The 26,796-nt window shown below is 36.4% G+C and overlaps 1 protein-coding gene across 3 annotated transcripts in view; it reads left to right on the top strand.

The window, feature by feature from the left end:
* Positions 1 to 26,796, top strand: part of LOC127446356 (lipoma-preferred partner homolog) — a 324,624-nt gene that overhangs the window by 230,061 nt on the left and 67,767 nt on the right. For all 3 annotated transcript variants that reach the window (XM_051707243.1, XM_051707241.1, XM_051707242.1), the window contains one exon: positions 21,480 to 21,561. In XM_051707243.1, coding sequence (XP_051563203.1) covers positions 21,480 to 21,561 — 82 coding nt within the window. The remainder of the gene's footprint in view (positions 1 to 21,479; positions 21,562 to 26,796) is intronic.

Raw genomic sequence — 26,796 nt, 5'->3', positions numbered from 1 at the left:
CCTGGCTGGAGTCACTCAGCATGCCCTGTATTCAAACTCGCGACTCCAGGCGTGGTAGTCAGCGTTTTTACTCGCTGAGCTTCCCAGGCCCCCATACACGTTGATTTTTAAAGAGGTATCAATATATCAAAATAACGTTTGTCCTCAATCTGCCCCTTTTCACTGTGCATGTTCAGTTTTTGTTTGTTTATAAACACTCATAAAATCAATAAGTGTGGAAAACGCCTGGTCTAATGATATTCTAAGAATCATAAACAGAGCTGCCAGAGTTTTATTTGTTTTGCACAAGTTGATTCCCACTGCCCTGCACACACACATTACACACTCAGCTTAATCTGTTCCTGGAGAGTAACTTCTCTTGCGTGTCAGTGTTTGCTGCCAGCAAACAGCCGAATCAGCTCTCAGCCTTCCAATTACTGCTGAACTCTTTCTCATAGCTATGTTGCCAAGATTTTGTCTCGAATACAAAGCACAAATACAAGAAACAGAGGCAGAGAAAGTGAAGCTAATGCTACGCAGGCCCAGTTGCCTCTCAATTATATGACTTGTCACCTTCTATAAACACAGGTGTTCTTGGTCTTGCCATGGAATTCCCTAGAATTTGTGAAAATGGCATCCCAGGCTTGTAACCTTGTGCTTTATTTGCTTGTGAATTTAAAGAGTGACAACCCATTAAATTGATTGATAGCAGGGCCAGTGTAATTTAAGAGGTTCTGGCCACAGGACAAGCCTCCCTTCTAACATTCAAGTACAGTATTAACAGAAAAGAAAACATTTATGTTTATGCATATAGCATAACCTGTATTCATGTACTGAAATTTAAATTCCTTGGCAATTCTGACAATTCTGAAAACCGAAAAACATTTAATATTAGGAATGTTTTATAATAACTATCAATTTTATTAATGCTATAATATGGTTTAAATAAATTAATTGCACTAATTTTTTTCCTTTAGTTTGTTTCACTTTACAATAACATCTAGGCTCCAAAATGCTTTATTTATGTCAATTATTTTAATTTCATCAACTATAAACAAGAGCTCATTTGCATTAATATATCATCCATAAATTGCCGGTGTTTACAATGATTTAATTAAACCTGGAACATCTCATGCATACTGCTTTTTCTCCTTGTCATAGTTGCTGTTAACAATAAATTGATGTTAATCAATAAATGTTAAAGTAACATTTCTTATACAATATTAAGCGTATTGTTTTCCTTTTGCCCAAAAACCAAAGACTAAGAACTGAAGCCAAATTATGACATGAAATGGATTATGATATTATGATAAAATTGGATTAATTGGTTAATTAAGTTGGTGATTGGTCACTTTTGTGTGGATAATCAGCTTTCACTGTAAATAAAATTTTAGCTGCCCATATATTGTGCATATCATGGTACATATGCAGCTCTGTTCTAAATTCAATTAATGTAACCTGTAATACCTGTAATTTAATTATATGTATTGCATTATGAAACTGTAATCTATGCTGACCTGTGTCTTTTGTAGGCTCATCAGAATAAATGATTGCATACATAGTCTTATGTTCTATACCTAGCCAATCACATGATGACTATGCATTGCAAAGACATCCTGTTTTGTCTTTGTAAGCTTTGAATCATGAATCAGGCTTTTTATGATGGGGGTTATATATGTACTTTTACAACCATTCCAAAGAAAGAACTTGTTGGCCTTGTCATCTTAAGCTCTCTGGTGAGAGAAATATTGGATGGTTGAATTGATGGATAGATTGAACAGTACTAGACGTACACAAGCATACTGGTGACACACCAGCAGGAAACTGGAGACATGTTGTGAAACACTTGGAACATTTTAGGAACTCCTTGTCTGTTAAGAAACATGATAAAGGATCCCACTGGGATAGAGAAGAGTGTAAGGGTTGAGTTTAAATGTACTGTAACACCAGCATCAAAATACACTCACTGAGCACTTTATTAGTAACACCTGTACAACTACTTATTCATGCAATCATCTAATAAGCAAATCATGTGGAGGCAGTGCAGTGCATAAAACCATGCAGATATGGGTCAGGAGCTCAAGTTAATGTTCATATCAACCATCAGAATGGGGACAAAATGTGATCTCAGTGATTTCGACCGTGGCATGATTGTTGGTGCCAGACGGGCTGGTTTGAGTATTTCTGTAACTGCTGATCTCCTGGGATTTTCACACACAACAGTCTCTAGAGTTTACTCAGAATGCTGCCAAAAACAAAAAACTTCCAGTGAGATTTTTAGAAGAATATCTCAGCTGATGGTCCTAACAAAGCAATAGTATGGTGACTCCAGTGGTTGAATTCAGAAGCGATTTGATAGGTGTGAGTGAGAAACAGATAAATATTTAAGCCCTTTTTTTACTATAAATCTCTACCTTTGACCAGTCCCTACCAGTAGGTGCCTGCATGTGAAAGTGAAAGTAACTTCCACACCAGAATGTAAAAGTGAAATTGTAGATTTACTGTAAAAAATAATTAAAGTTTCTCACTCACACTTATCATATCACTTCTGAAGACATGGATTCAACCATTGGAGTTGTATGGATTACTTTTATGCTGCCTTTATATCCTTTTTGGAACTTCTGAGGTCTGGTCACTTGCATTGTATGGATCTACAGAGCTGAAATATTCTTTTAAAAATCTTCATTTGTGTTCAGCAGAAGAAAGAAAGTCATACACATCTGGGATGGCACAAGGGTGAGTAAATGATGAGAGAATTTTCATTTTTAGGTAAACTATCCCTTTAATTTATTTCAGCTTTCATCATTGGATATTGTTTTGAGCGTAGATAATTATTTTCAATAAGAAATTTCTGTTTGAGTAGTAGATTGAGCAGCTTTGTGAGCAACATCACAGACACCAAATACATTAGTTTGTGTTCCCCCACTTTTGAAAAGCACCAGTCGCCACTGTTTTTCAATGAACCAGAGTTTTAAATTCTATTTGTTGACTCTGTGCTGATGCATTTTCACCATGTCTCATTAGTGTTGAGACAGAATTCCCACTCTCTCTAATTTAGCTGATCTCTCCTGTTAATGATACTCATACCTTGTGGCAAGTGATCAATTGCATATTTTGGCACTACATACGTGACATGCTAAAATTGGTTGGTTATTGAGGTAGCTGCAGTTGGAGAGGAGGTCTCTGGTTGCTAAATGTTTGAAAGTGAAAAGGTTAAATGGCCAGATTGACAGGGTGCTGGATGGATGTCTTTGAATCAGGTTTCACCTCTACCACCACTTTCTCTCCTCTCTCTGCGGGGTGCCACCAATCGGGCCGCCCAAACATCTCAGCCCACCCAAGGCTTGTATGATATAACACCACCTTTTCTAGGAACACTAAACCATTTACCTTGTAAAAAGTTGCATCTCATGCCCTGATACATTTTTTAAGTTGTTATATTTTCACCAAACACTTCATAAATTTGATCGCACAAGTATGTGATTATCATTAAAACCTGTTTCAGGTTCCTCATCAACAATGTTATGAGTTTTGTATGCTGTTATGCAGGGGCGTCACATACATATTTTAATGGGGCACCAGTGGCGGTCCTGGCTCACTTGATGTCCAAGGTATAATTCACCCAAAAATAAAAATCATGTCATCATTTATTAATTCTACTTTCTTTCTTCTATGGGACACAAAAGGAGATGTTAGGCAAAATGTAAGTCTGATCTACCATTCACTTTTATTCTATGAAAAATAAAAAAAAGATTTTAATCAAATTGAACAGGTGCTAACATTCCACCTAACATCTCTTTTTCATGAAAGAAAGAAATCATAGAGGTTTGGAACAACATAATGGTTAGTAAATGATGACAGATATTTTGGGTGAAGTATCCCTGAAGTTCCTCCGAGGGAAATTGAGGTCAAGCTCAGCACTGGCAAAAGCATGGATGCTTTTTGTAGAGGACCCAAACTGCTGACAGCAGTGCTGCTGGTTTCATTTGTCAGAGTGGGTCCTCTGTATGTCAGGCAGGCCGAGCCTTGTGTCGGCCGTTAATAATAAAGCCCTGACACCCTTCTGCTCCATGGTCCTAGAGCAAGCACTGCCAGGACAGTAAATTACTGCTCAGATCAATACTGCTCCTCTCCCGCTCTCTACAAGAGAGAAATTGCTTTGCCAATCAATCTGCATCTATATGGTGTGTTTTGTTAGTCAGCAATTTCAGACTGGAACACAATGAGACTTGCAATCAGTTAACTTATTACATACAGTTTGTTGTAGCCAAGGAAGCCCTCCTTAATGGTAAGGTAATCACAATTGTTAATGAAGTTTTAAACTAAACTTCAGGAGGAACTTGTTCTTCTAGACCTGTCAATCACAACACAAATATATATATAAGTGGCTACTTAACTCATAGTCCTTCCCTCCATTACAGATAGAAAGAACTTGTGAAATCATGAAACCCTGTATATAACAATCTTATGTTATCAGGACACCACACTGACAGATTCATAGTTCTCCCACTGTCTTCAATCACTGTCCAACTTCTTATATCTGTGGGCTTAGGCCTTTGTACCTCTGGTCTGCTTTGCAATATCAAGCAATTTATAACAAGATTTAGTGTTTCTTTATTAGTTTACTGAATGTATACACTTTTACGCAACAGTTAGATCCAGTCCTCTAAATTGATTGGACAAGCAGCATTCCAAGAGTGCTGATATTTAGTGTAACAGCACTGAGACGCTTCACTGTGTGTATCACTCTGCTTGTCTGTGTTCGCTGGCAGAGCAAAAATAACTGGCCATATTGTGTCTAAAATGTAAGTTACTATATATTAACTCCTTGTTTATGTTGATCATTGTTTGAATATATTAGGGCTGTCAATTTAACATGTTAATTTGGTGCAATTAATTATATAAAAAATAACACGTTAAAAAATGAATGCAATTAATCATGTCCCCGACCGTAATGAGCAATATTCCTACCATCAGAGCAATTCAAGCTTGAAGTACTACCTGTTTTCTCCAGGGGGCAGTAAGCAAAACTCCAGCTGTAGGCAACACACAGCTTATACAGAGAACAAATAACACTGGGGATGTTCGACTCAGATTCCGATTCCTGATTTTGGAATCTATGGATTCCAGGTTTATTTTTTCGATTCCAAAAAAAACAAAATGGGAGGTTAAGTTAAATCTCATAATAAACAGCTCACTACAAAGTGTTCTTTGCACTATTTATAATAGCATGAACAACATTTACTATTAATAGGTCCATTCTAAAATTAAACCAGGGCTTATTAACACATACCAAAGTACAATGCTTCAATCCCATGAGATAAATTTGAGGGAAGTTTGAGTAGATGCGGCTGTATTTCGAAGAACCTACCACAAATAATCTTAAAAGCACCATTTTACCTACATTTAAATTGTCTGTTACCACTCATGAGTTCTTGTTTAGAAAGAGATTTAAATTATAATGTACAGTAATTGTCCACTACTTTTTGTATACTGAATAAAATGTCCAAACAATATACAGGTTGTTGTACTGGTTTATTTACTTAAAAAAAAAAAAAAAAAAAAAAAAAAAAAATATATATATATATATATATATATATATATATATATATATATATATATATATATATATATATATATATATATTATAGTGTGTATATAAAATAATTTTAATGTAAAATTGTATAAAATGTTGGTTAGTTAATATATATATATATATATATATATATATATATATATATATATATATATATATATATATATATATATATATTTCAGCTTTTTTTTTCTTTCATCACATTCCCAGTGGGTCAGAAGTTTGCATACACTTTGTTAGTATTTGGTAGCATTGCCTTTAAATTGTTTAACTTGGGTCAAATGTTTTGGGTAGCCTTCCAAAAGCTTCTCACAATAAATTGCTGGAATTTTGGCCCATTCCTCCAGACAGAACTAGTGTAACTGAGTCAGGCCTCCTTGCTCGCACACACTTTTTCAGTTCTGCCCACAGATTTTCTATAGGATTCAGGTCAGGGCTTTGTGATGGCCACTCCAACACCTTGACTTTGTTGTCCTTAAGCCATTTTGCCACAACTTTGAAGGTTTGCTTGGGGTCATTGTCCATTTGGAAGACCCATTTGCGACCAAGCTTTAACTTCCTGACTGATGTATTGAGATGTTGCTTCAATATATCTACATCATTTTCCTTCCTTATGATGCCATCTATTTTGTGAAGTGCACCAGTCCCTCCTGCAGCAAAGCACCCCAACAACATGATGCTGCTACCCCCATGCTTCATGGTTGGGATGGTGTTCTTTGGCTTGCAAACCTCACCCTTTCTCATCCAAACATAACGATGGTCATTATGGCCAAAGAGTTAAATATTTGTTTCACCAGATCAGAGGACATTTCTCCAAAAAGTAAGATCCTTGTCCCCATGTGCACTTGCAAACTGTAGTCTGGCTTTTTTATGGCAGTTTTGGAGCAGTGGTTTCTTCCTTGCTAAGCAGCCTTTCACTTTATGTCGATATAGGACTCATTTTACTGTGGATATACATACTTGTCTACCTGTTTCCTCCAGCATCTTCGCAAGGTCTATTGCTGTTGTTCTGGGATTGATTTGCACTTTTCGCACCAAACTACGTTCATCTCTAGGAGACAAAATGCGTCTTCTGACCCACTGGAATTGTGATATAGTCAATTAAAAGTGAAACAATCTGTCTGTAAACAATTGTTGGAAAAATTACTCATGTCATGCGCAAAGTAGATGTCCTAAATGACTTGCTAAAACTATAGTTTGCTGATATGAAATCTGTGGAGTGGTCAAAAAATTAGTTTTAATGACTTCATCTTAAGTGTATGTAAACTTCTGACTTCAACTGTATATATAATATATATATAGGTTTAAAAAGGTTTTAAAACACTATAAAAATGTTGAGAACGAGTAGAGAAGCATTAGATTCTCGCTTTTATAAGTACAGCACATTGATCATTCAAACTTTAACATACTGATTTATTGATGAGAACTAGGACGCTAACAGATCCCTGCCATCTTCTTGTTGCAGACTTGTGTTGTAACATTGGGGAAGTTGTTATTGTATGCCAATTTACTGTCACAAATTTGGCATTTTAATTGATTATAACTTTAATCCAAAGTAAAATACCAGCAGACTATACTGGGAAGCAGATGTGTTGAAGGGCTTGTGTGATTGCTTCAAACAGATGAACAAACAGAGCAAGTTTACAGATGCTGATTGACTACAAAAGACTCAAGAAGCAGTCATTTTACAGACTTTTGTAAATTGTATTAGTGCTGTTAGGCTTCTGAAATGTATAGTAGTTCAGTGGTCGAGGAAATAAAGACAGTCCAAAAATATCAACCGGTGTCCCCGAAAGTAATCGACTCCAGCTTTGGAGTCAATTCCAACATTTCGAGTCGATTCTCGATTCCCAACGCCTCGGAATCAAGGAGTCGATTCTTACTACAGCAGACAGCACAAGATGAGACCTCAGTATCCACTAGTATCAGAATAGTAGTATCCAAGACAGATTACAGTGCAACAAATATATATATATATATACACTACTGGTCAAAAGTTTTGAAACACTTACTCATTCTTTATTATAATTTTTTTTTTTTTTTTCACATTTTAGAATAAGAGTAAAGTCATCAAAACTATGTAATAACATAAATGGAACTATGGGAATTATGTTGTGACTAAACAATATCCAAAATAAATCAAAACTGTGTTATATTTTAGCATCTTCAAAGTATTCACCCTTTGCCTAGAATTTTCAGAAATGTACTCTTGACATTTTCTCAACCAACCTCTTGAGGTATCACACTGGGATGCTTTTTAAACAGTATTAAAGGAGTTCCCATCTATGTTGGGCACTTATTGGCTGCTTTTCTTTATTATTTGGTCCAAGTCATCAATTTCAAAAACTTTTGTTTTATTTTTTTTTTTTTTATAAAATTTTAGTTTTATAATGAAATAAATTAATATGGGGGCACAATTATATTTTTGTCTACAAAACTAATTTCAAACATTTAAGAATACGCCTTCAGATCAAAAGATTTTTAAGATCATGAGAAACATTTCAGTCAAGTGTTTAAAAACTTTTGACCGGTAGCGTATATATATTCTTGTCTGGGTAGCTCAGCGAGTAAAGACGCTGACTACCACCTCTGGAGTCACGAGTTCGAATCCAGGGCATGCTGAGTGACTCCAGCCAGGTCTCCTAAGCAACAAAATTGGCCTTGTTGCTAGGGAGGGTAGAATCACATGGGGTAACCTCCTAATGGTTGCTATAATGTGGTTCTCCCTCTCGGTGGGGCACATGGTGAGTTGTGTGTGGATGCCGTGAAGAATAGCGTGAAGCCTCCACATGTGCTAGGTCTCCGTGGCAACGTGCTCAACAAACCATGTGATAAGATGTACGGGTTGACTGTCTCAGACATGGAGGCAACTGAGATTCGTCCTCCGCCACCCGGATTGAGCGGACTGTCTTTGAAGACTGTAGTGTACACCATTGTATGGAATCTTCAGTTTTTTGGCAATTTCAAGCATTGTATAGCCTTCATTCCTCAAAACAATGATTGACTGACAAGTTTCTAGAGAAAGCTGTTTTTTGTTGTTGTTGTTGTTGTTGTTGTTGCCATTTTTGACCTAATATTGACCTTAAGACATACCAGTCTTTCTATATTTCCTTGCTTGCTTTCTTCTTCTAGGGCTGCTGTCAGCACTTCAGATTTACTCTTGTGGCATACTGTGGCAACTCAAAAAAAAAAAAAAAAAAAAAAAAACACAAAGACAGTGTTAAGCTTCATTTAACGAACCAAATAGCTTTCAACTGTGTTTGATATAATGGCGAGTGATTTTCTAGAACCAAATTAACAATTTAGCATGATTACTCAAGGATAAAGTGTTGGAGTGATGGCTGCTGGAAATGGGGCCTGTCTAGATTTGATCAAAAATGACTTTTTTCAAATAGTGATGGTGCTGTTTTTTACATAAGTAATGTTTTGACTATACTTTGTGATCAGTTGAATGCCACTTTGGTGAATAAAAGTACCAATTTCCTTCCGAAACAGCAAAATCTGTACATTATTACAAACTTTTGGCTGCCAGTGTGTGTGTGTGTGTGTGTGTGTGTGTGTGTATATATATATATATGTATATATAGTATTAACAATTATTTAAATAAAACTACTTATAATTATTCAATAATTAAATATTTAATTATTGTTATTTGAGGGATTTTCTCAACAAATATTTATATATGTGATTAATTGCGATTAATTAGATTAATCGATACACCATGCAATTAATTTGATTAAACTTTTTAATCAATTTACAGCCCTAGAATTCATGTATCATAGTCATTCTGATGTTCACTACTAAAGCACTTTTGCTTTTGTGATATTGCTTAATTAAAGCCCACCACATACAGTTGCTGCCAAGTCTGTGCTGACAGGTAAGACTATGTGAAAATGACAATAGAGTTCAGTATTCTTTGGATATCAAAACAGTACAGTCCAAATTTAAACAAGATGCTCTGTTGTGATATTCACCCATAGTTTTGGTATGACCCATATTTGCTTTCATTGTTTGTTTATATTTTTGCATCTGGCCTCTTGTCCATGTAGTCAAGATTATTATGTTTGGGTGTCTGGGTTTACTGTATCCTACTGTACTGTCCTCCCTGCATAACAGTGACCCCTGCTGAGCATCATCTCTTATAGCAGACTGTCACTTTCCAGCCCTCATCATGCTCTAGTTCCCCTCTGTGCTGGACCACACTGTTTTAACTCTTGACTTCTCAGAATCATACCTCTCACCACACATACTGTAACATGCAACATTGAGTGTACAGGTTTTGCTATACTTGTGAAGGCCAAATTTTCCTCAAAATAGAGTGAAACATGTTAAAAACTGACTTGTAAGGACATTTGAAGTGTCCCCCGCTATTTTAAATATGCATAAATCTGCCATTTTTTGCATTTTATGTCAACAGGTTTCTATGAGGGTATAATTAATCTCATTATCTTAGTATGAGAACTATTGTGTCTATGAGAGCTCTTGACTAATAAACACTCAAAAAATATTTCCATCTTTTTTTAAGATTTACACATTTTAATTGTATGACAAATACAAACTGAATTGGGTAATCTTTAAATAATCTACATTATTATATATTAAGCATAAATGTGAAGTAACATATTTAAGTTAAATTAAATACTCCACATAATGCTTAATTCATAATATGTACATTTTGTTAAAGATTACTCAATTCAGGTTGATAGAAATTTATCATAAAATTGAAATAAATCTTAAAAATAGACTGAATTACTGGATATTTCGAGTGTAGCTTTTAAGGTGTATTTGTGTGTGCGTTAGACTGTAATTGTGTGTGTAGGTGTGCACAGTCAGGATGCTTTTTTTTTCTTTTGTGTGGAACAGATAATATGGCGTGCTGGTGTTTGGACTGGAGATAACCTTCATACCCTCATTCAAATCGTCTGTCATTTGCCTAGGGTTTGTTGTCAGTGGATAGGAAGGATTCACTCTCATCATGCAGAGCAAATGATAAGGAAGCCAGACCAGAGGAAGTATACAAGAGTGCCAGAGCATTGATTCTTAGGTCCGAACCTGTGTAGATGTTCATTACGTTCCCCGCCAGTGTTTAAATATAAATAAATGACACCTCTACTAAAGGCAAGAAGAGCATAACAACTGTCAATTATAGTCATGTTGGAAGAACTCAAGAGGATGTGTTCAAAGACAATGTTTAATGTTTTTAGAGTAATTATAGTTAAAAAAGAACAACTAACTCTCACTTATGCCCTTGTAACCCATATGCTACCTCTCCCTCATCCTTGCTTGCTTTCTTCTTCTAGGGCTGCTCTCAGCACTTCAGATTTACTCTTATCTGTCAGAAGGGAGATGTGTCAGTTTCCAAAACCTGACCTACTTTTTATAAACACACATACATACACACTCGCCTCCTTAACGTGGAAAGAAGCATTATACAGTACATTACAGACAACATACATCAAGCCGAAATATGACTTTCTCTGAGCTGAGCAATTTTATCTGCTCTGTGTGTCAGTGAAAACTTCCAATAGTGAAAGTTCCTTGAACTTTCTTTTTAATTATTATCAATGCCATCTTTTCCATCTTTTCTCTCTCTCCATCATCACACTTTCTTTCTTCAGACTTGACTGTTGTGTTTTTCCCTCTTGCTATTTTAATTAGAGCTGAAAACAACATGACCCATTTTATGCAGAGGGAAATGTATACTTTGTGTGTGTGTGTGTGTGTGTGTGTGTGTGTGTGTGTGTGCGCGCGTGTGTGTGCACGCGTTTGTATTTGTGTGTTTGCTAGCTCCTCTCTAGGTGGCCTTGAGCTTGTTTTTTGCCAGTGCTGAATTACTTTCTACCACTCTGCAGTAGCCAAATGTCCTTTACAGGTTTAATATATTTATTTATTTATTTGGATATTGCACATATTCCCTTAATACCTCATACTATAGAAAGTGCGCAATACTACAGTACTGTATGGCTCCAAACATTGCAGCTCTTTGTAAACAGGGTCAGAATGTTTGAGATGCCAAAATAATGCCAACATAGTATCAAATTAGCAAACCCTTGCTGTCTGTAAACTTTTCGATGTTAAAATACTTTCTCCTATACCGGTTTAATGAGCAGACAACTATAAGTAAGACATCTGAAGGCTGCCTGCCTTGAAAAGTGTGTAAACACAGTGGATCTGTGGTGCGTTCAACATTGCAATGTTTGTTTGAGGATCATAAGCAGGCCGAAATTTTGACCTCTGGCTCAACCAGTCAATGCTTGATTTTGAGGCAGAACTATCTGTTTAGCGACCAATGGAGGACAGGGAAGACAGGGGTGTGTTTTGGGATATCATACATTTTTCAGTTTTGTTTGGTGATACAGTGGTGCAGAAATTACACACTTCACCTTTAAGTTTCTACATTACGTTCAAAGTATTGCAGGTAAGTCTTTGAAGAGATGGCAGGAGTAATCACATACTCCTCACATGAGACTTTTTAGGAGAAGACATTTTGTTGGGAAATGATAGAAGTTACAATATTTAACTAGATAACAGCTTGATTTACTATGTTAAACCTTTACAATTGAAGGTCCATCTCCTCTCAACCTCTAATAAAGGGGTTAGCTAGACATGAAGGCATTGTTCTGCCCTCAAAAATCATGCCTGAGGGAGGAAGTTTTGCATTCAATTGATGCATTTGTTGGTAAGATACAATGCATTCTGTTGCTCATAGTAATGTACAGACTGAGATTCTTGAAATGTAATTACTTAAAGAAGGCAAGATATTTCATTTTAGGAGTGTAGGGCAGAAAATTTTGCATTGCTCATTGTTTTGACAGAATAATCTTTTTTTTCCAGTTTCTCTGAACAATAGCTCGGTAATTTGTCACTTAGTGTTTGGCAACCAAAGTTCTTAAAAATGGAACTTTAAATTTTACCTTGGCAGAAGCCCCAAAAAGCATGGTATTACCGTTGTACTTTCTACCATGGTCATGGCAAAAAGGGAATGGGAGGTGGGAGAAAAAGGGAATGGCAGAGACTGAGTTTAGTAGTGGTGGTGGTGGGGGTGCGGGGGGGCTGTTTTGTCCATTGCCCCATCCCTCTCCCCCTGTGGGGGGCAGCAGGTGAACACACACCACCAATGTGCTGTCTAATGGTCCCTGACAGAATGCCGATAACCCAGCGTGAGAGTAGCGGTTTAAAGACTTGACTGAGTCTGCTCCTCACTTGTACCTCCTTTCCTCCACCTGTGCCCCCCTCTGGCACACCACCAAGTCATTATACATCCCCCTTCTTGTTCTGCTGCTCACACAATCAAACCACCATTATTCTATCAGATTCAATCATATTCTGATGGATTTACAGTGCTGAAAAGTAACATAATAGCTGATTACATACAAATAAAGCACCTTAAAAAAGATAGTTCCCTTAAAAATGAAAATTCTGTCATCGTTTACTCACCTTTATGTTGTTCCAAACCCATATGACTATATGGAACACAAAAGGTGATGAGGTTGTCACTCTGCCTAACATCTCCTTTTGTGTTCCACAGAAGAAAGAAAGTGATTTACAGGTGAGTAAATGATGACAGATCTTTCATTTTTCAACTGTATTGTCTGAGTTTACAGTATGTGTTCTTTCTTCTCCATGGGTTGCCACCTTGCTGTGGTGGAGAAGAATGTGTGTTCCAATGATCCCAAGAGCTATGCCGTCCGGAGGTTTGCTCTTGGTAGGGACACCTTATAGGTGAAAATCTGCCTCAGGGAGTCAAAATCATATACAGAACAGATGGAAATCTTCTGAACATAAATAGATTCAGGGCCAAAGGAAAACAATCACCACATCCATTGTGGAACTGCAGTATGCCAAAAATGCCCTAGTGTTCCTCTCTGAGGGGGACCGGCAGTGCACTCTGAATGCTTTGCAAAGGCATTCAAGCAACTTGGTTTGGCCCTTAACATCAAAAAGACCAGCTACCGGCCATTTTAAACACTTTTGCTTTGTTTCCAGCCATCTATGTTGACGACACCAGACTTGCAAATGTTGATCAGTTCCCTTACCTTGGAAGCCTTCTCTCCTCCAAAGCCAACACTGATGGTACACCATCGCCTCAGCTGTGCTAGTGCTGCTTTCTGGCAGGGCCTTTTAAAATTGTGATCTCCTGATTGTAGGAATGCAGATCGATTTTGGTCTCGCGGCTCGAGGTCCGAGGATATCGACCACAGCTGACCAGTTAATAGCCCTTGCTCACACTGGCCCAACGATGGAAAAGCAGCTATTGGCCTAAATACCTGGGAGCACACAGCAACCAGTAGGGAAGCCTGGAGTACGTTTGTGCAAACAGGTGTTACACGCTTCAATAAAAACCTCCTGCATACTGCTGAAAACAAGCGCAGACTCAGAAATAAGAGAACTACCAAAAAGGCCCAAACTGGAGTGCAAACCACTACATCTTACACCTGCCCTCACTGCCCCAAAATGTGTGCTTTCCAGGATTGGCCTCTTTGCCCACCTCAAGTACCATTATGACCCAGTCGGAGGACAGTCAAACTCGATCTTGAGAGACCGGCGATGATGATGATGTGTTCTTACCTCTTAATTAAAAATGATTAGCAGTCTTCTCTTATTAATGGAGGGATTAGCGGGTTGCCAAAGGAAACATTCAGTGACTAACACCCTTATGTAATAGATAACAGTATTGGAGGGAAAATTTACCTCATGTACACAGGAATGCAATCCTTAACCATGTTCTTGAAAGATGAGCACTGTGCGCTTTGAGTGTGTGTGTGTGAGAGAGAGAGATAGAGAGATGTGCTTTTTATTCATTGACATTTGTCTGCACGTGAGTATTTCATCCCACAGGGCCACAGTAGTGCAGGGCTTTGTTTAGCAGAATTTTGTTTAGAAGAAGTCTATTCACCTCATTCTACCACTTATCACTCTCAATCTGTCCCTCCATCTCGCTTTGATTTTGAATAAGTCATGAAGCTCTTTGAAAGAAAAAGCTGTTATAATGAAGATTAATCTATTTGCTTTTTCAGTTTCTTTCCAAGATGCTCTCAAAATATGTAATCTTTTTTAATAGGCAAAATATGATTCTTCAGTTGATTACACACATTTCTTTAGTCACACTTAAAAAGGTCACAAAATAGCTGACAGCGTCTTTGTGTGCCTGTGGGTTTAAACTGTATGCAAACAGAAAACATATTTATATCAGTGTCAAAAATGTACTTTTCATGCAATATTTGACCACTGGAAATTATTTTTCAAAAGCAGTTCTTTTGTTTTGATGAGGATATTTTTTTCTAACCATATATATCAAAACAGCATATTTTACATTTACTGTATAGATGTCAAATAGGCCTACTTCAGTTAAATAAATGCATTGAAATAAATTCTCAATCTGAAAAAATATGATATATTAACAATTAATTATAATATAATTAAAACACAAAAGTAGCTGTAAAAAATGCACAAGCTATCACAAGACAATAAATGCGCTAGAAAACGTTTTAAATACCACCATTGTACACTTTAATGTAATTTGAGTTGTCGGGACGGTTTTCTTAATATTGAGTGTTTTCAGAGCTGATTTAATTGTGTTTTTATTTTTGTTTTTCATCAAATAACACATTTTAGATACATATTCAATAACACTTACCTCTTAGACAGCGAATACAGATATTTTATATTTACAGTTTAATACGATGTCTGAAGAGGCACTAAACCCATAAGTGGATAGGCCTGGAATAGAATATTATATATTTATAAAATAAACAGAGGCATTCACTACGAGGGTAGATTTGTCCCCAAACCTGTGCCATTTTTTACTTTCTGTCACATTTTTCCATAAGCCCTTGTGAATTTTTGTCCCTGATGGAAACATTTTATTCTTGCTTCCTAAAAAATATTTTCCTTCCTTTAATCTTAAATATATTTGATTATCAATGTCCTGTTTGTTAACATGTATAAAGAAGAGCTTATTGTTGAAGTCGTAAATAAGTAGAAATAGTTACATACAGCTCTTTTTAATTAGTTGTTTTTCTCATTTCACTCTGCCCACACAGACTGTCAAATTACATGTCAAATTTTCACATGTACCACATAGAGCAACTGAGGGAATCACAATATATCAGAATCCACACACAAAACAGTTCTCAATTACATTTCTGTGAAGGGATCCAGGCCCACCTGTATGCACATACTGTACAAAGCCATAGGTTAACAGAAAGATCTGCAGAAAGTTTACTGAGCAGTCCAGGATTATTTGAATTCATCCAATATATTACTGTGCACATATAGGAGTAATTAACCCCACCATCCCACCATAATAATTAGTTGTCTTAAGTTTTTGTGTGGGCTTTCACCTCATGAAGTTTTTATCGCACTCTCTGTGTAAGATGCTGTCACCAGCATTGTATCTTACTGACAGAATGTGTCTCACAGACCTGACAGTCCGCAGATACATGCAAAAGCTTGTGAGAACCAGCTCGGCATAGAGGAAATGAGTGAACAACTTAAGTGTGTTGATAAAAACTGGTAGTAAACTGAAGCACAACGGGTGTTTTTTTTGTTGTTGTTTTTTTTTTTGTCTGTTGGTCAGAAGAAAAGGAAACCTAGGATTATGTTTTTGTAAATGGTGTTTTAATCTAAACACTACTCATATTGTGAGATCCTGTGCTACCACCAACACCAGAAGCATCCAGACCTCTGGCTCCATAATTGACCCATTCCCTTACCACCAGTGATTTGCCTGAGTGTGCATTGCTTTATTTAATTGAACAGTGTTGTAGATGTGTTTGTTGGTGTGGTTTCCTGTTTAACCAAATTTGCACAGATAAATGGTCATTGTATGATCTTTACTGGTTTTGGACTGATCAAACCTGCCATTTGGTTAAGACTCTTGCTGTTTTCAAATCACTCACTCATAACTCAAATCAATAATAATTGTGTAACTATATTCATGAATGGTATGATAATAGGGTACAATGGGGCTAAAGACCCCCTGGGTTAAAAGGCACTTTTGATTCGATTTTCTCCCAAACCACTAAACAGCAACAAAAACTACCACAGCACTTTCCTTAACACCTGTAGGTCATTATACACTGTTAAATATTCCTGATCCATGAGGTCGAATACTTATTTGTCATTTTCAGTTTGGTTCAAGGTGATTAAATCCAAAGTTTTAAATAAATGTCCATTAAGTGAAAGGATAGTATTTGGGGTAAAGGCCCCCATAAAACACATTGTTTTTCTTAAGTGGGGTTAATTATTGTGGGGGATTTGTTATGAAGAATGTTCAGAGTATGCTCATATTGACTGATCCAATCACAATGGAGATTCATTTGTTTATAGAATACTTGAGACGTTATGAAATGCCAAATGTGATTGAAATGAACAGAAAATGGTTAACCCTTTTCTGAAGTGGTGATTTTGAATAAGCATTATCTTAATTTGTTACTCAAAAAAGCATCTTGCTGTCTCAAAAGTATTTGCCTAAGTTGACAAATTTTGTTGTCCCTATATTTACTCAATATCACTATAACTTTTACCCCAAACATTTTGTTCCACCTTTTCTTTTTCTTTTTTGAAAAGGACTTTTAATCAAAACAACCATTCGTTATTATTATATTTTTTATTTCTCACACTAAAAATGTTTTTATCAATATTCAATTAAAGAAATTTTTTTTTTTTTGATACAAAAAAGCAATTTTTTCTTAAGGTGTGCTATTAGACCCATTGTTCCCTACGATAGGTTTTTGTTCTGTTTGTTGGCCATATTTTAAATATTTGTTTATCTTGTTTAAAAATAAGAGAATGGAAGAAAAAATAAATGACAACAAGAATCAATACAAGTGTACATAATGATATTGTTATTGTTAATTTTTTTATTTTTATTTTTTATTTTTTTTATTTATTCATTTATATACAGATTATTTATCTAGAAACTCTCCTATTAAAGCTCTCATAGAAGAGATAGCTTGGATATATCTGCTTATGAGGCACATAGCATACTTATCCATCACTAAAGCAGTAATACATTTATTAATAACAAATATGTTATCTACAGGTGATAATTGAATATTTAAATCATTTGCCAAATGATAATTTCCTCTGTGTGTTTGTAAATAGAGATAAAACCATTAATAAAGCTGAGTAATGGCAAAGCAAATCAGTTATACTCATTACAAATTTGTATATTTTTTTTTTTCAAATCTGAGTGCATTATGGGTATAACAGAGTGAAGTCTGTTGGGAATTAAATTGTCAGACAACATTACAAAATGGCTGATACACCATATAGAGCAATATTTAGGGAATAGGGAGCAATTTCAGACAGAGTATCTGAGTGTTTGGTTGTCAGTTTGTCTGAGCCACTAAACCAAAGGGGTCATTTTGATTTTCAAATTTTAAAGGGATAGTTCACCCAAAAAAGAAAATTCTCTCATTTACTTACCCTCATGCCATCCCAGATGTGTACGCTTTTCTTTCTTCTGCTGAACACAAACAAAATTTTTTTAAAAATATCTATAGGTCCATACAATGCAAGTGAATGGTGACCAGAACTCCAAAAGCTCCAAAAAGCAGATAAAGTCAGCATAAGTAATCCATATGACTCCAGTGGTGTAATCAATGTTTTCTGAAGCAACCCAGTTGGTTTTGGGTGAGCAAAGACCAAAATATAACTCCTTTTTCACTGTACATCTTGACAGCAGTCTCCTTGGCGATCATGATTTCAAGCTCGATTACACTTCCTATAGCGCCATCTAGCGCTCTGCGCATGTGTCAAGCTCTAGCAGTGCAATCGAGCTTGATATCATGATGGTGTTTAGAGACTGCAGTGTTGCAACATGTACAGTGAAAAATTTGATATATTTTGGTCTGTTCTCACCCAAAACCAACTGGATCGCTTCAGAAGACATTGATTAAACCAGGGTTTCTCAAACTTTTTAGAACCGAGGACCCCTTTCATGATGCCAAGTACTTCACGGACCCCCGCCCCACACCCACCTTTACAACAACTATAGCTCAGTGAGTTTAAGTACATACGTTATAAACCTTGTAGAATGGCCATGCACTGCTGTCGTGTTGTGTGAGGCTTCTGTTTGCAAAGTGTTTCAATTACATTTACATCCAGCGATTGTACAGCAATTTACAAGTGAGGAATCCAATAACACAAGCAATTCAAATCAAAGAGAACACAAGCAATCACCAGAAGATGAAGTTAGAGAGACAGTCCATTGCTTAGCGGAGGTTTTAGTACCATCCTCAGGGCAACGAACATCACTAAGAACACTACACAGCTTAAACAGTACAGATTTTTTTGTAAATTATTATAATTTCCCCCTAGTCAGAGCATGAGTTTACACATGAGTACAGCACCATATTCTTCTGAAGAAAACAAATAAACAGTTGAGGATTGATTCATTCTTTTTTATTCGTATAAACTATATCACACCACAACATTCATAATTGAACAACAGTTTAATCAATTATTTATTGTGTAAAATTATTTTGTCAGTGTTAACTGTCACTTTTTGCTTTTCTGCTAATTAAAGGAAGAAAGGTAGTGTAAAAAGTTGTAATAAGTATTCTTACATCATAAAGGCTCTCTTCTGATAGGGATGGGACGTGATCTATATCCACATAAATGACAGTTATACTGAAGTGGAAACTGATATATACTACATAAATATAATGAAATGAACTAATATTGGCCACTATTAGACAGATGGTATGGTTAAAGTAAGGGTCACTGTGTTAGGAAATGTATTATTGCATTTGACATGAAGCTGGATTGTCAATCATCATATTATCTTAACTTATGATATGACAGTAGCATACTTTATCTAGGCTTTTGAATATTCACACTCTATATAACTTGAAATACATGCTGTTAACCCCTTCTTTTTTACTGGATGAAGGAACAGCTCCATGTTTGATGGATATTGTCAAATGTAATCCGCAAAAAAACTCCTGTAGATAACGCGTGTAAAAAATTATTTCCCCTCGAGTCACCATGAAGCGAGAATCATTCACCAATCAGAGAAGTCACTGTTACCATGGGAATGAGTGGATTTCCTCACACTTAATTTGTGGCCCAGAATCTACAACTTCTTTAAATAGGCTGTTTGAATATATTGTTCTAAACTTCTGTTATGTTGTGTTTTTATACTATCAATAGCTTTATATTGAGTAGTTTTTTTCCCCTCACTTCTTTATTGCTTATTTAATTACAAAATTGCAACACAATGTTCACAATTCAGGGATTTTCCACGGACCCCCTGGCTATTTGAAAAAGACTCCCTGGGGTCTGCGGACCCCAGTTTGAGAAACACTGGATTAAACCACTGGAGTCATATTTATTACTTTTATGCTGACTGTATCTCCTTTTTGGAGCTTTTGAAGTTCTGGTCACCATTCACTTGCATTGTATGGATCTACAGAGCTGAAATACTTCTTAAAATCTTTGTTTGTGTTCATTAGAAGAAATTAATTCATACACATCTGGGATGGCATGAGGGTGAGTAAATGATGAGAGACTTTTCATTTTTGGGTGAACTAACCCTTTAAGGTTAAACAAAATCGTAAACAGAGACTAAAAGTGTTTACCTACTTTTGCCCAATATAAAGCTGCAGTTTGTAATTTTTACTTTCCAAAGGTGGGAACAATCAGAATTGGGCAACTCATACAAACAGAACAATGTTAATAGTGCCAGAGTGTTTACAAAATTGAGGTTACAGTGCGGCACTTACAATGGAAGTGAATGGGGACAATGAAAGTGAACGTGGCCAATTTTCGAAGGGTTTGAACACAGAAATGTGAAGCTTATAATTTTTTAAAAGCACTTGCATTAATTCCTCTTTTAAAACGTGTATTATTTGAGCTGTAAAGTAATTAAATCACCATTTTTACATTCAGTTGAGGGTTTTAGGGTTTGTTGACATTACATTGTCATGGAAACAAAGTTGTAAAATTGGCTTTAACTTTACACAGAAAAGGTTAGTAACCGATTTTATCACACTAAAATCATTTTTACACACATATCCTTTATGTCTTGTGGTTATACTTTTGAAAAAGTGAGTATTTTAATGTTAAAAAAATTAGCCCCATTCACTTCTATTGTAAGTGCCTCACTGGAACCTCGATATTTTATTTTTTTAAAGAAAAGGAGGGATGAGTCAAAATAAAGTTTTGTGGAAATCAACATTATGCCACAAATGCTTTCGATTGAGCTCAACTTGTATTGAACCCGGAACATTCCTTTCAGTCAATGATTTATGGTTCTTCACTCTGAATACAGTTGCAGTATGGCATTGCTTGACGTGAGATTTGAGACTTGACTTACAGTACTGTATAAAAGTACTGTAAATATCAAATGCAAGCATTTAGTCAGTCAATCTCAGAAGAGTTCTCAACTATATTGCAGCCCACCACATTTCAAGATCTACAAACACAGCACTCAACACCTCAGCTCAGAAACGTTTGCCTATCGTACAGGAACAACCTTTGAAATTCTGTTAATTAAAAATGAGCTGTGAAACTGTATGTTATACAGCTGATTACATTCATGCAGATAGGCTGCTCTGCTCGTGACTGCCTTGAGAGAGGACACAGTTGTCACAGATGTCACTTTGACTTCTGAAATCTCAGCAACAGTCTGAGTTATTTGTTACACCGATAATCTTGTTAGGCTGACGATCCTTCTAATTAAGAGATGCTTGAGCACTTCCATAGAAATCTGTTGCATCATGTCATACATTTAATTAGCCTCTCGTTATCATTATCTTGTTTTCATAAACATCAATGTGATTTTTTTGTATGATGTTTGTGATATTTGTACTCTTGTACAATGTGCTAATTAGTGGGTCATTGAGAGAGTGTACAGTATGTGTAACTGCATTGGGTATCTTTGATCTGTTTTAGGGCCGTCCTGAGGAGGAGCTGGACCGCCTGACTAAGAAGATGTTGTATGACATGGACAACCCTCCCTCTCAGGAGTATTTTGGTATGTGACTAGTATACATCACATAGAGCTTACACAAGTTTCTCGAAATCTAGAAGCTAGACTTCAAAATAAGACTCAGTTTGAGGTTATATAGTTTAAGCATGAGGTTATATAATGCATCTTTACACTGCAAAGGTGGCACAGAAGCTGCATCTGAAGTGGCATTTAGGTGTATTTACACTGACTGTTTAATGCTGCTCAGAGGTGGCATAAATGCATTTTTACACAGATTTTTTTTTTTAATGAGATTAATGTTTAAAATATAAAAGGATGAATTTAGAAATATGAAATGAATGAAAATAGGAAATTATACTTCTAAATATAACTCAATACAATTTTAATGTAAAATAAATTATGAAATATAGGCTCTATCATGACAGCAACTAAGTGTAAGGCTTTTCTAATTCTGCATTTCATTTAAACAGAACCAAAGCAGCATCAGAACTGCCTTTGATACTAGGGGCTGAGGTGGGTCAGAACAGGCATAATTTAGTCTGATTTTTATGCTCAGTTGCGTCTTTACACAGAAGTTTGAGCAGGCATCGAGCAGTTTTAAAGGAATTGTTCACCCATTTACTAACCCTCATGACATCCCAGATGTGTATGACTAACTTTTTTCTGCTGAACCCAAACAAAGATTGTTAGAAGAATATATCAGCTCTGTATATCCTCACAATGCAAGTGAATGGGTACCAACATTTTGAAGCTCCATAAAGCACATAAAGGCATTTTAAAAGTAATCCATACAATTCCAGTGTGTAAATCTATATCTTTATAAGCGATATGCTAGGTGTGGGTGAGAAACAGTTTGGGCTACTAGCATCACCGTGACAATTGCCCAGAGTGCCACTGGCGGTTGTGCATGTGACGTAAATATATAAACTTACATAAAAGACCTTGCGAAAACTTGAAATAAAGTCCTGAAATAATATAATTTAATTAGTATAGTAAAGTATTAGATACTTAGTAGCGGTTTTGTGGATTTTTCATTCTAGGGACATATTAATTTTCTGTTTTTTAGAGACTTCTTGATTTTCAACTACATAGCGCATTATGGCAACGGCATATTCACAATGTGAGAAGAATTTGAAAGAAAAGGCTTGTGCCGTTTATGCAGTCTTATCTGAAAGTCAAGCTCCATTGTGCATTCGCTTCACTGAATCATTGCAGACCTAAGTTTTAATATTATATGTATACAGTTGATAGCGGATTAATCTCACCAGCCACTTTATTAGGTACACCTGTACATCTAATTATTCATGCGATTAAATAATCAGCCAATCGTGTGGCAGCAGTGTAGTGTATAAATGGGTCAGGAGCTTCAACTAATGTTCACATCAACCATCGGAATGGGGAAAAAATGTGATCTCAGTGATTTCGACCGTGGCATAATTGTTGGTGCCAGACGGGCTGGTTTGAGTATTTCTGTAACTGCTGATCTCCTGGGATATTCACGCACAACAATCTCTAGAGCGTGTATAGAGAATGTTGCAAAAAACAACTAGTGAGCGGCAGTTCTGTTGGCCAAAATGCCTTGTTGATGAGTGAGGTCAACAGAGAATGGCCAGAATGGTTTGAGTTGACAGAAAGACTATGGTAACTCAGATAACCCCTCTGTACAATTGTAGTGAGCAGAATAGCATCTCAGAATGCACAACATGTCGAACCTTGAGGTGGATGGGCTACAACAGCAGAATACCATGTTGGGTTCCACTTCTATCAGCCATGAACAGAAAACTGAGGCTGCAGTGGGCCTACCATTTGTGTACCTCAGCAGAAATCCAGATTTGTCAGACCAGGCGATGTTTTTCCAATTGTCTACTGTCCAGTTTTGGTGAACCTGTGCCCACTGCAGCCTCAATTTCCTGTTCTAAGATGACAGTAGTGGTACCCGGAGGGGTGTTCTGCTGCTGTAGCCCATCCGCCTCAGTGTTCGACGTGTTGTATGTTCAGAAATGCTTTTCTGCATAGAAATGTTGTTATTTGTTTTACTGTCACCTTCCTGTCAGCTTGGACCAGTCTGATCATTCTCTTCTGACCTCTGTCATTAACAAGCCATTTTTGCCCACAGAACTGCCGCTCGTTGGATGTTTTTTGTTTTTCGCACCATTCTCTTTACACTTTAGAGACTGCTGTGTGTGAAAATCCTGGGAGATCAGCAGTTACAGAAACACTTAAACCAGCCCGTCTGGCACCAACAATCATGCCACGGTCGAAATCACTGAGATCACATTGGAGATTTTTTCCCCATTCTGATGGTTGATGTGAACATTAACTGAAGATCATGACCCATATCTGCATGACATTATACATTACACTGCTGCCACACGATTGGCTGATTAGATAATCATATAAATAAGTAGATGTACAGGTGTACCTAATAAGGTGGCCGGTGAGTGTATATGTATGATGCATTTGAAAATAAGTTAAAAAAAAAACACTTGTCCTTGTCTTTGTTAAATCTTAAAATTAAACAGCACCTCAAACATTTTTGTCAGAAATTTCGTTGACAAGTTTTACACCGCATTCTGGACCTGTATTCAGTGCAGCTGAACACATCATAACTCAAGTGAGATCCTCTCAAAAAGCAATATTAACAGAATCTGACAGTTTGGAATATTTTTAGCCATTGATGTGTTCATGTCACTGACATACAAGATAACAGACAGAAATGTTAAACCAATGCAAAAATTTTGTCATTTTTAGTATTTTGTGATTTTTTTAGAAAGGGTTTAATTTTTATTTTGTGTTCAGTGACACACTTTTTAAAATTTGATCCACAATAAACTTGTAATTTTTGCACACCACCTCTCCTGCCACATCAGTGTTTGAGTCCTTTTCTCCTGCCAGCCCAGTAGATGGCGATATGCACGAAGAAGAAGAAAGTGAAAGTGAAAGTGGAGATTGGTAGTAAAATAGGACTTAAATATTTATCGGTTTCTCACCTGGAGTCTTATGGATTACATTTATGCTGCCTTTATGTGCTTTTGGAGCTTCAAAATGTTGGTACCATTCACTTGCATTGTGAGGACCAACAGAGCTGATATATTCTTCAAAAAATCTTTGTTTGTGTTCAGCAGAAGAAAGACACATCTGGGATGGCATGAGGGTGAGTAAATGGTGAGAGAATTTTCATTTTAAGGTGAACTTTTCCTTTAACTCAGCTGCGTAAAGACTCTTTATGAGTTTGTCTGTACAGTATATGATATTTTCATGCACTCTCATGGATGTGCACAATCATGCATACGTTCTAAAATGTTTACATGAAAAATGCTTGTTTTACAGCATTGTGATGATAGTTTAATGTCTTTTTTTCTCTCTTTAAAATATACAGTGGGGTTCAAAAGTCCACACTGAAATTGTAAAGAAACATAAAATGAATAAGAAATGTTTCAGATTCTGCATCTGAAGGTCAATATTCAAATAAGCAAATTCATGACATTGATGACCATGTAAACTTTTTTTTGCAAAACGTCAGTTTCCTTGTTTCCTTTGCTGAAACATCCTCAAATAAATTTGGGATATCATGGATCATCAGGTTTTGCATTAACTTATGGTGTCCATGCCACCTAGAGTGCCTGCTGCCATTAAAGAAAAGGGGAGCATACCAAATACTAAGAAATTCTAAATAATTTTTCTCTCAAATCTTTATACTGATAAGATTATTTGAAATAGAAAGAAAATTTGCATTAAATTAGAAAAATGCAAGACTCCTTGAACTTTGTATGCTTTTATGTGTTGCATGCACAATATTGCAGTGACATCATTTTTAAAAAGGGATGTGGTCGTACTGTCTTTTGCCTACATTAGCCTTTGCTCTGTGTCATTTACATGAGGACATGAGCAGACCTTTCTTTTTGAGAAGCAGGTGTAGGCTATTTGTTGCTTTGCAGAAGTGAGATTTACCCCTAAAAATGTGATGGGGTGTGTGTTTTGCTATATTCACATCCATTCCCCTCATCTCCAGCAGTCTGAGCTTCCTTTTTTACCGTAAGTGACAGAAGACATTCCCTGAACTTCTTACCATCAGCTCTTACTGTCAGCTTCTATTTTCACTCAGTAGTGGGGAAACGGAGCTCTGGTCTCCACATTTTCACTACTTCCTCCACTGTCTAAAATGACAAATTTAGATAGACCTGAAGATTTTTCTGTTTTGTATCTGATACTCTTGTCCAGTTACAACTCTATAATTCTGACTCTTGCTGACTGTCTCTCAGTTTCAGAGTGCTTTATTTTAAATGCTGTTTTGCTAAAGCATGAATACTAATAACAAAAACAATGACAGAAAATGCATGCTAGATGTGGTAATAAAAAATGATAATACAAAAAATACAAATATATAAATTAATTATTATTTATATTTAAAAATAAAATAAAAATTAATGTTAGATAATAAACAAAACAAAATAAATGGTTACACTTTTTTTTTAAATAAATAAAATAAAATAAATGGTAACTCTTTATTTACAATCTCCATATTTTACTTGTCGCTTGTCGCTTTAGTTAAGAATATTCTGGGTTCAGTACAAGTTAAGCTCATTCAACAGCATTTGTGGCATAATATTGATTAACCCAAAAATGTATTTTGACTTGCCCCTCATTTTCTTTACAAAAAGCAAAAATCAGGGGCCTGGGTAGCTCAGCGAGTATTGACGCTGACTACCACCCCTGGAGTCACGAGTTTGAATCCAGGATGTGCTGAGTGATTCCAGCCAGGTCTCCTAAGCAACCAAATTGGCCCAGTTGCTAGGGAGGGTAGAGTCCCATGGGGTATCCTCCTCGTGGTCAAGATTAGTGGCTCTCGCTCTCAATGGGGCACGTGGTAAGTTGTGCGTGGATCGCGGAGAGTAGCATGAGCCTCCTGTGCTGTGAGTCTCCATGGGATCATGCACAACGAGCTACATGATAAGATGCATGGATTGACAACTGAGACTTGTCCTCCACCACTCAGATTGAGGTGAGTAACTGCGCCACCACGAGGACCTAATAAGTAGTGGGAATTGGGCATTCCAAATTGGAGAGAAAAGGGAAAAAATATAAAATTAAAATTAAAATCTGGGTTACAGTGAGGCACTTATAATGGAAGTGAATGGGGCCAAACAGTAAATGTTAAAATACTCACTATTTCTCACTATTAGTGTTAACATGATTTTAGTGTGGAAAAAGCGCTTACTAACCTTTTCTGTGTAAAGTTATAGCCAATTCTACAACTTCGTTGCCATGAGATAAAAATGA

Source organism: Myxocyprinus asiaticus, chromosome 9, assembly GCF_019703515.2.
Source record: "Myxocyprinus asiaticus isolate MX2 ecotype Aquarium Trade chromosome 9, UBuf_Myxa_2, whole genome shotgun sequence".
In the NCBI taxonomy this organism is placed as follows: domain Eukaryota; kingdom Metazoa; phylum Chordata; class Actinopteri; order Cypriniformes; family Catostomidae; genus Myxocyprinus; species Myxocyprinus asiaticus.
The sequence above is the reverse complement of the archived record's forward strand: the minus strand, read 5'-3'. Positions and strand labels throughout refer to the sequence as shown.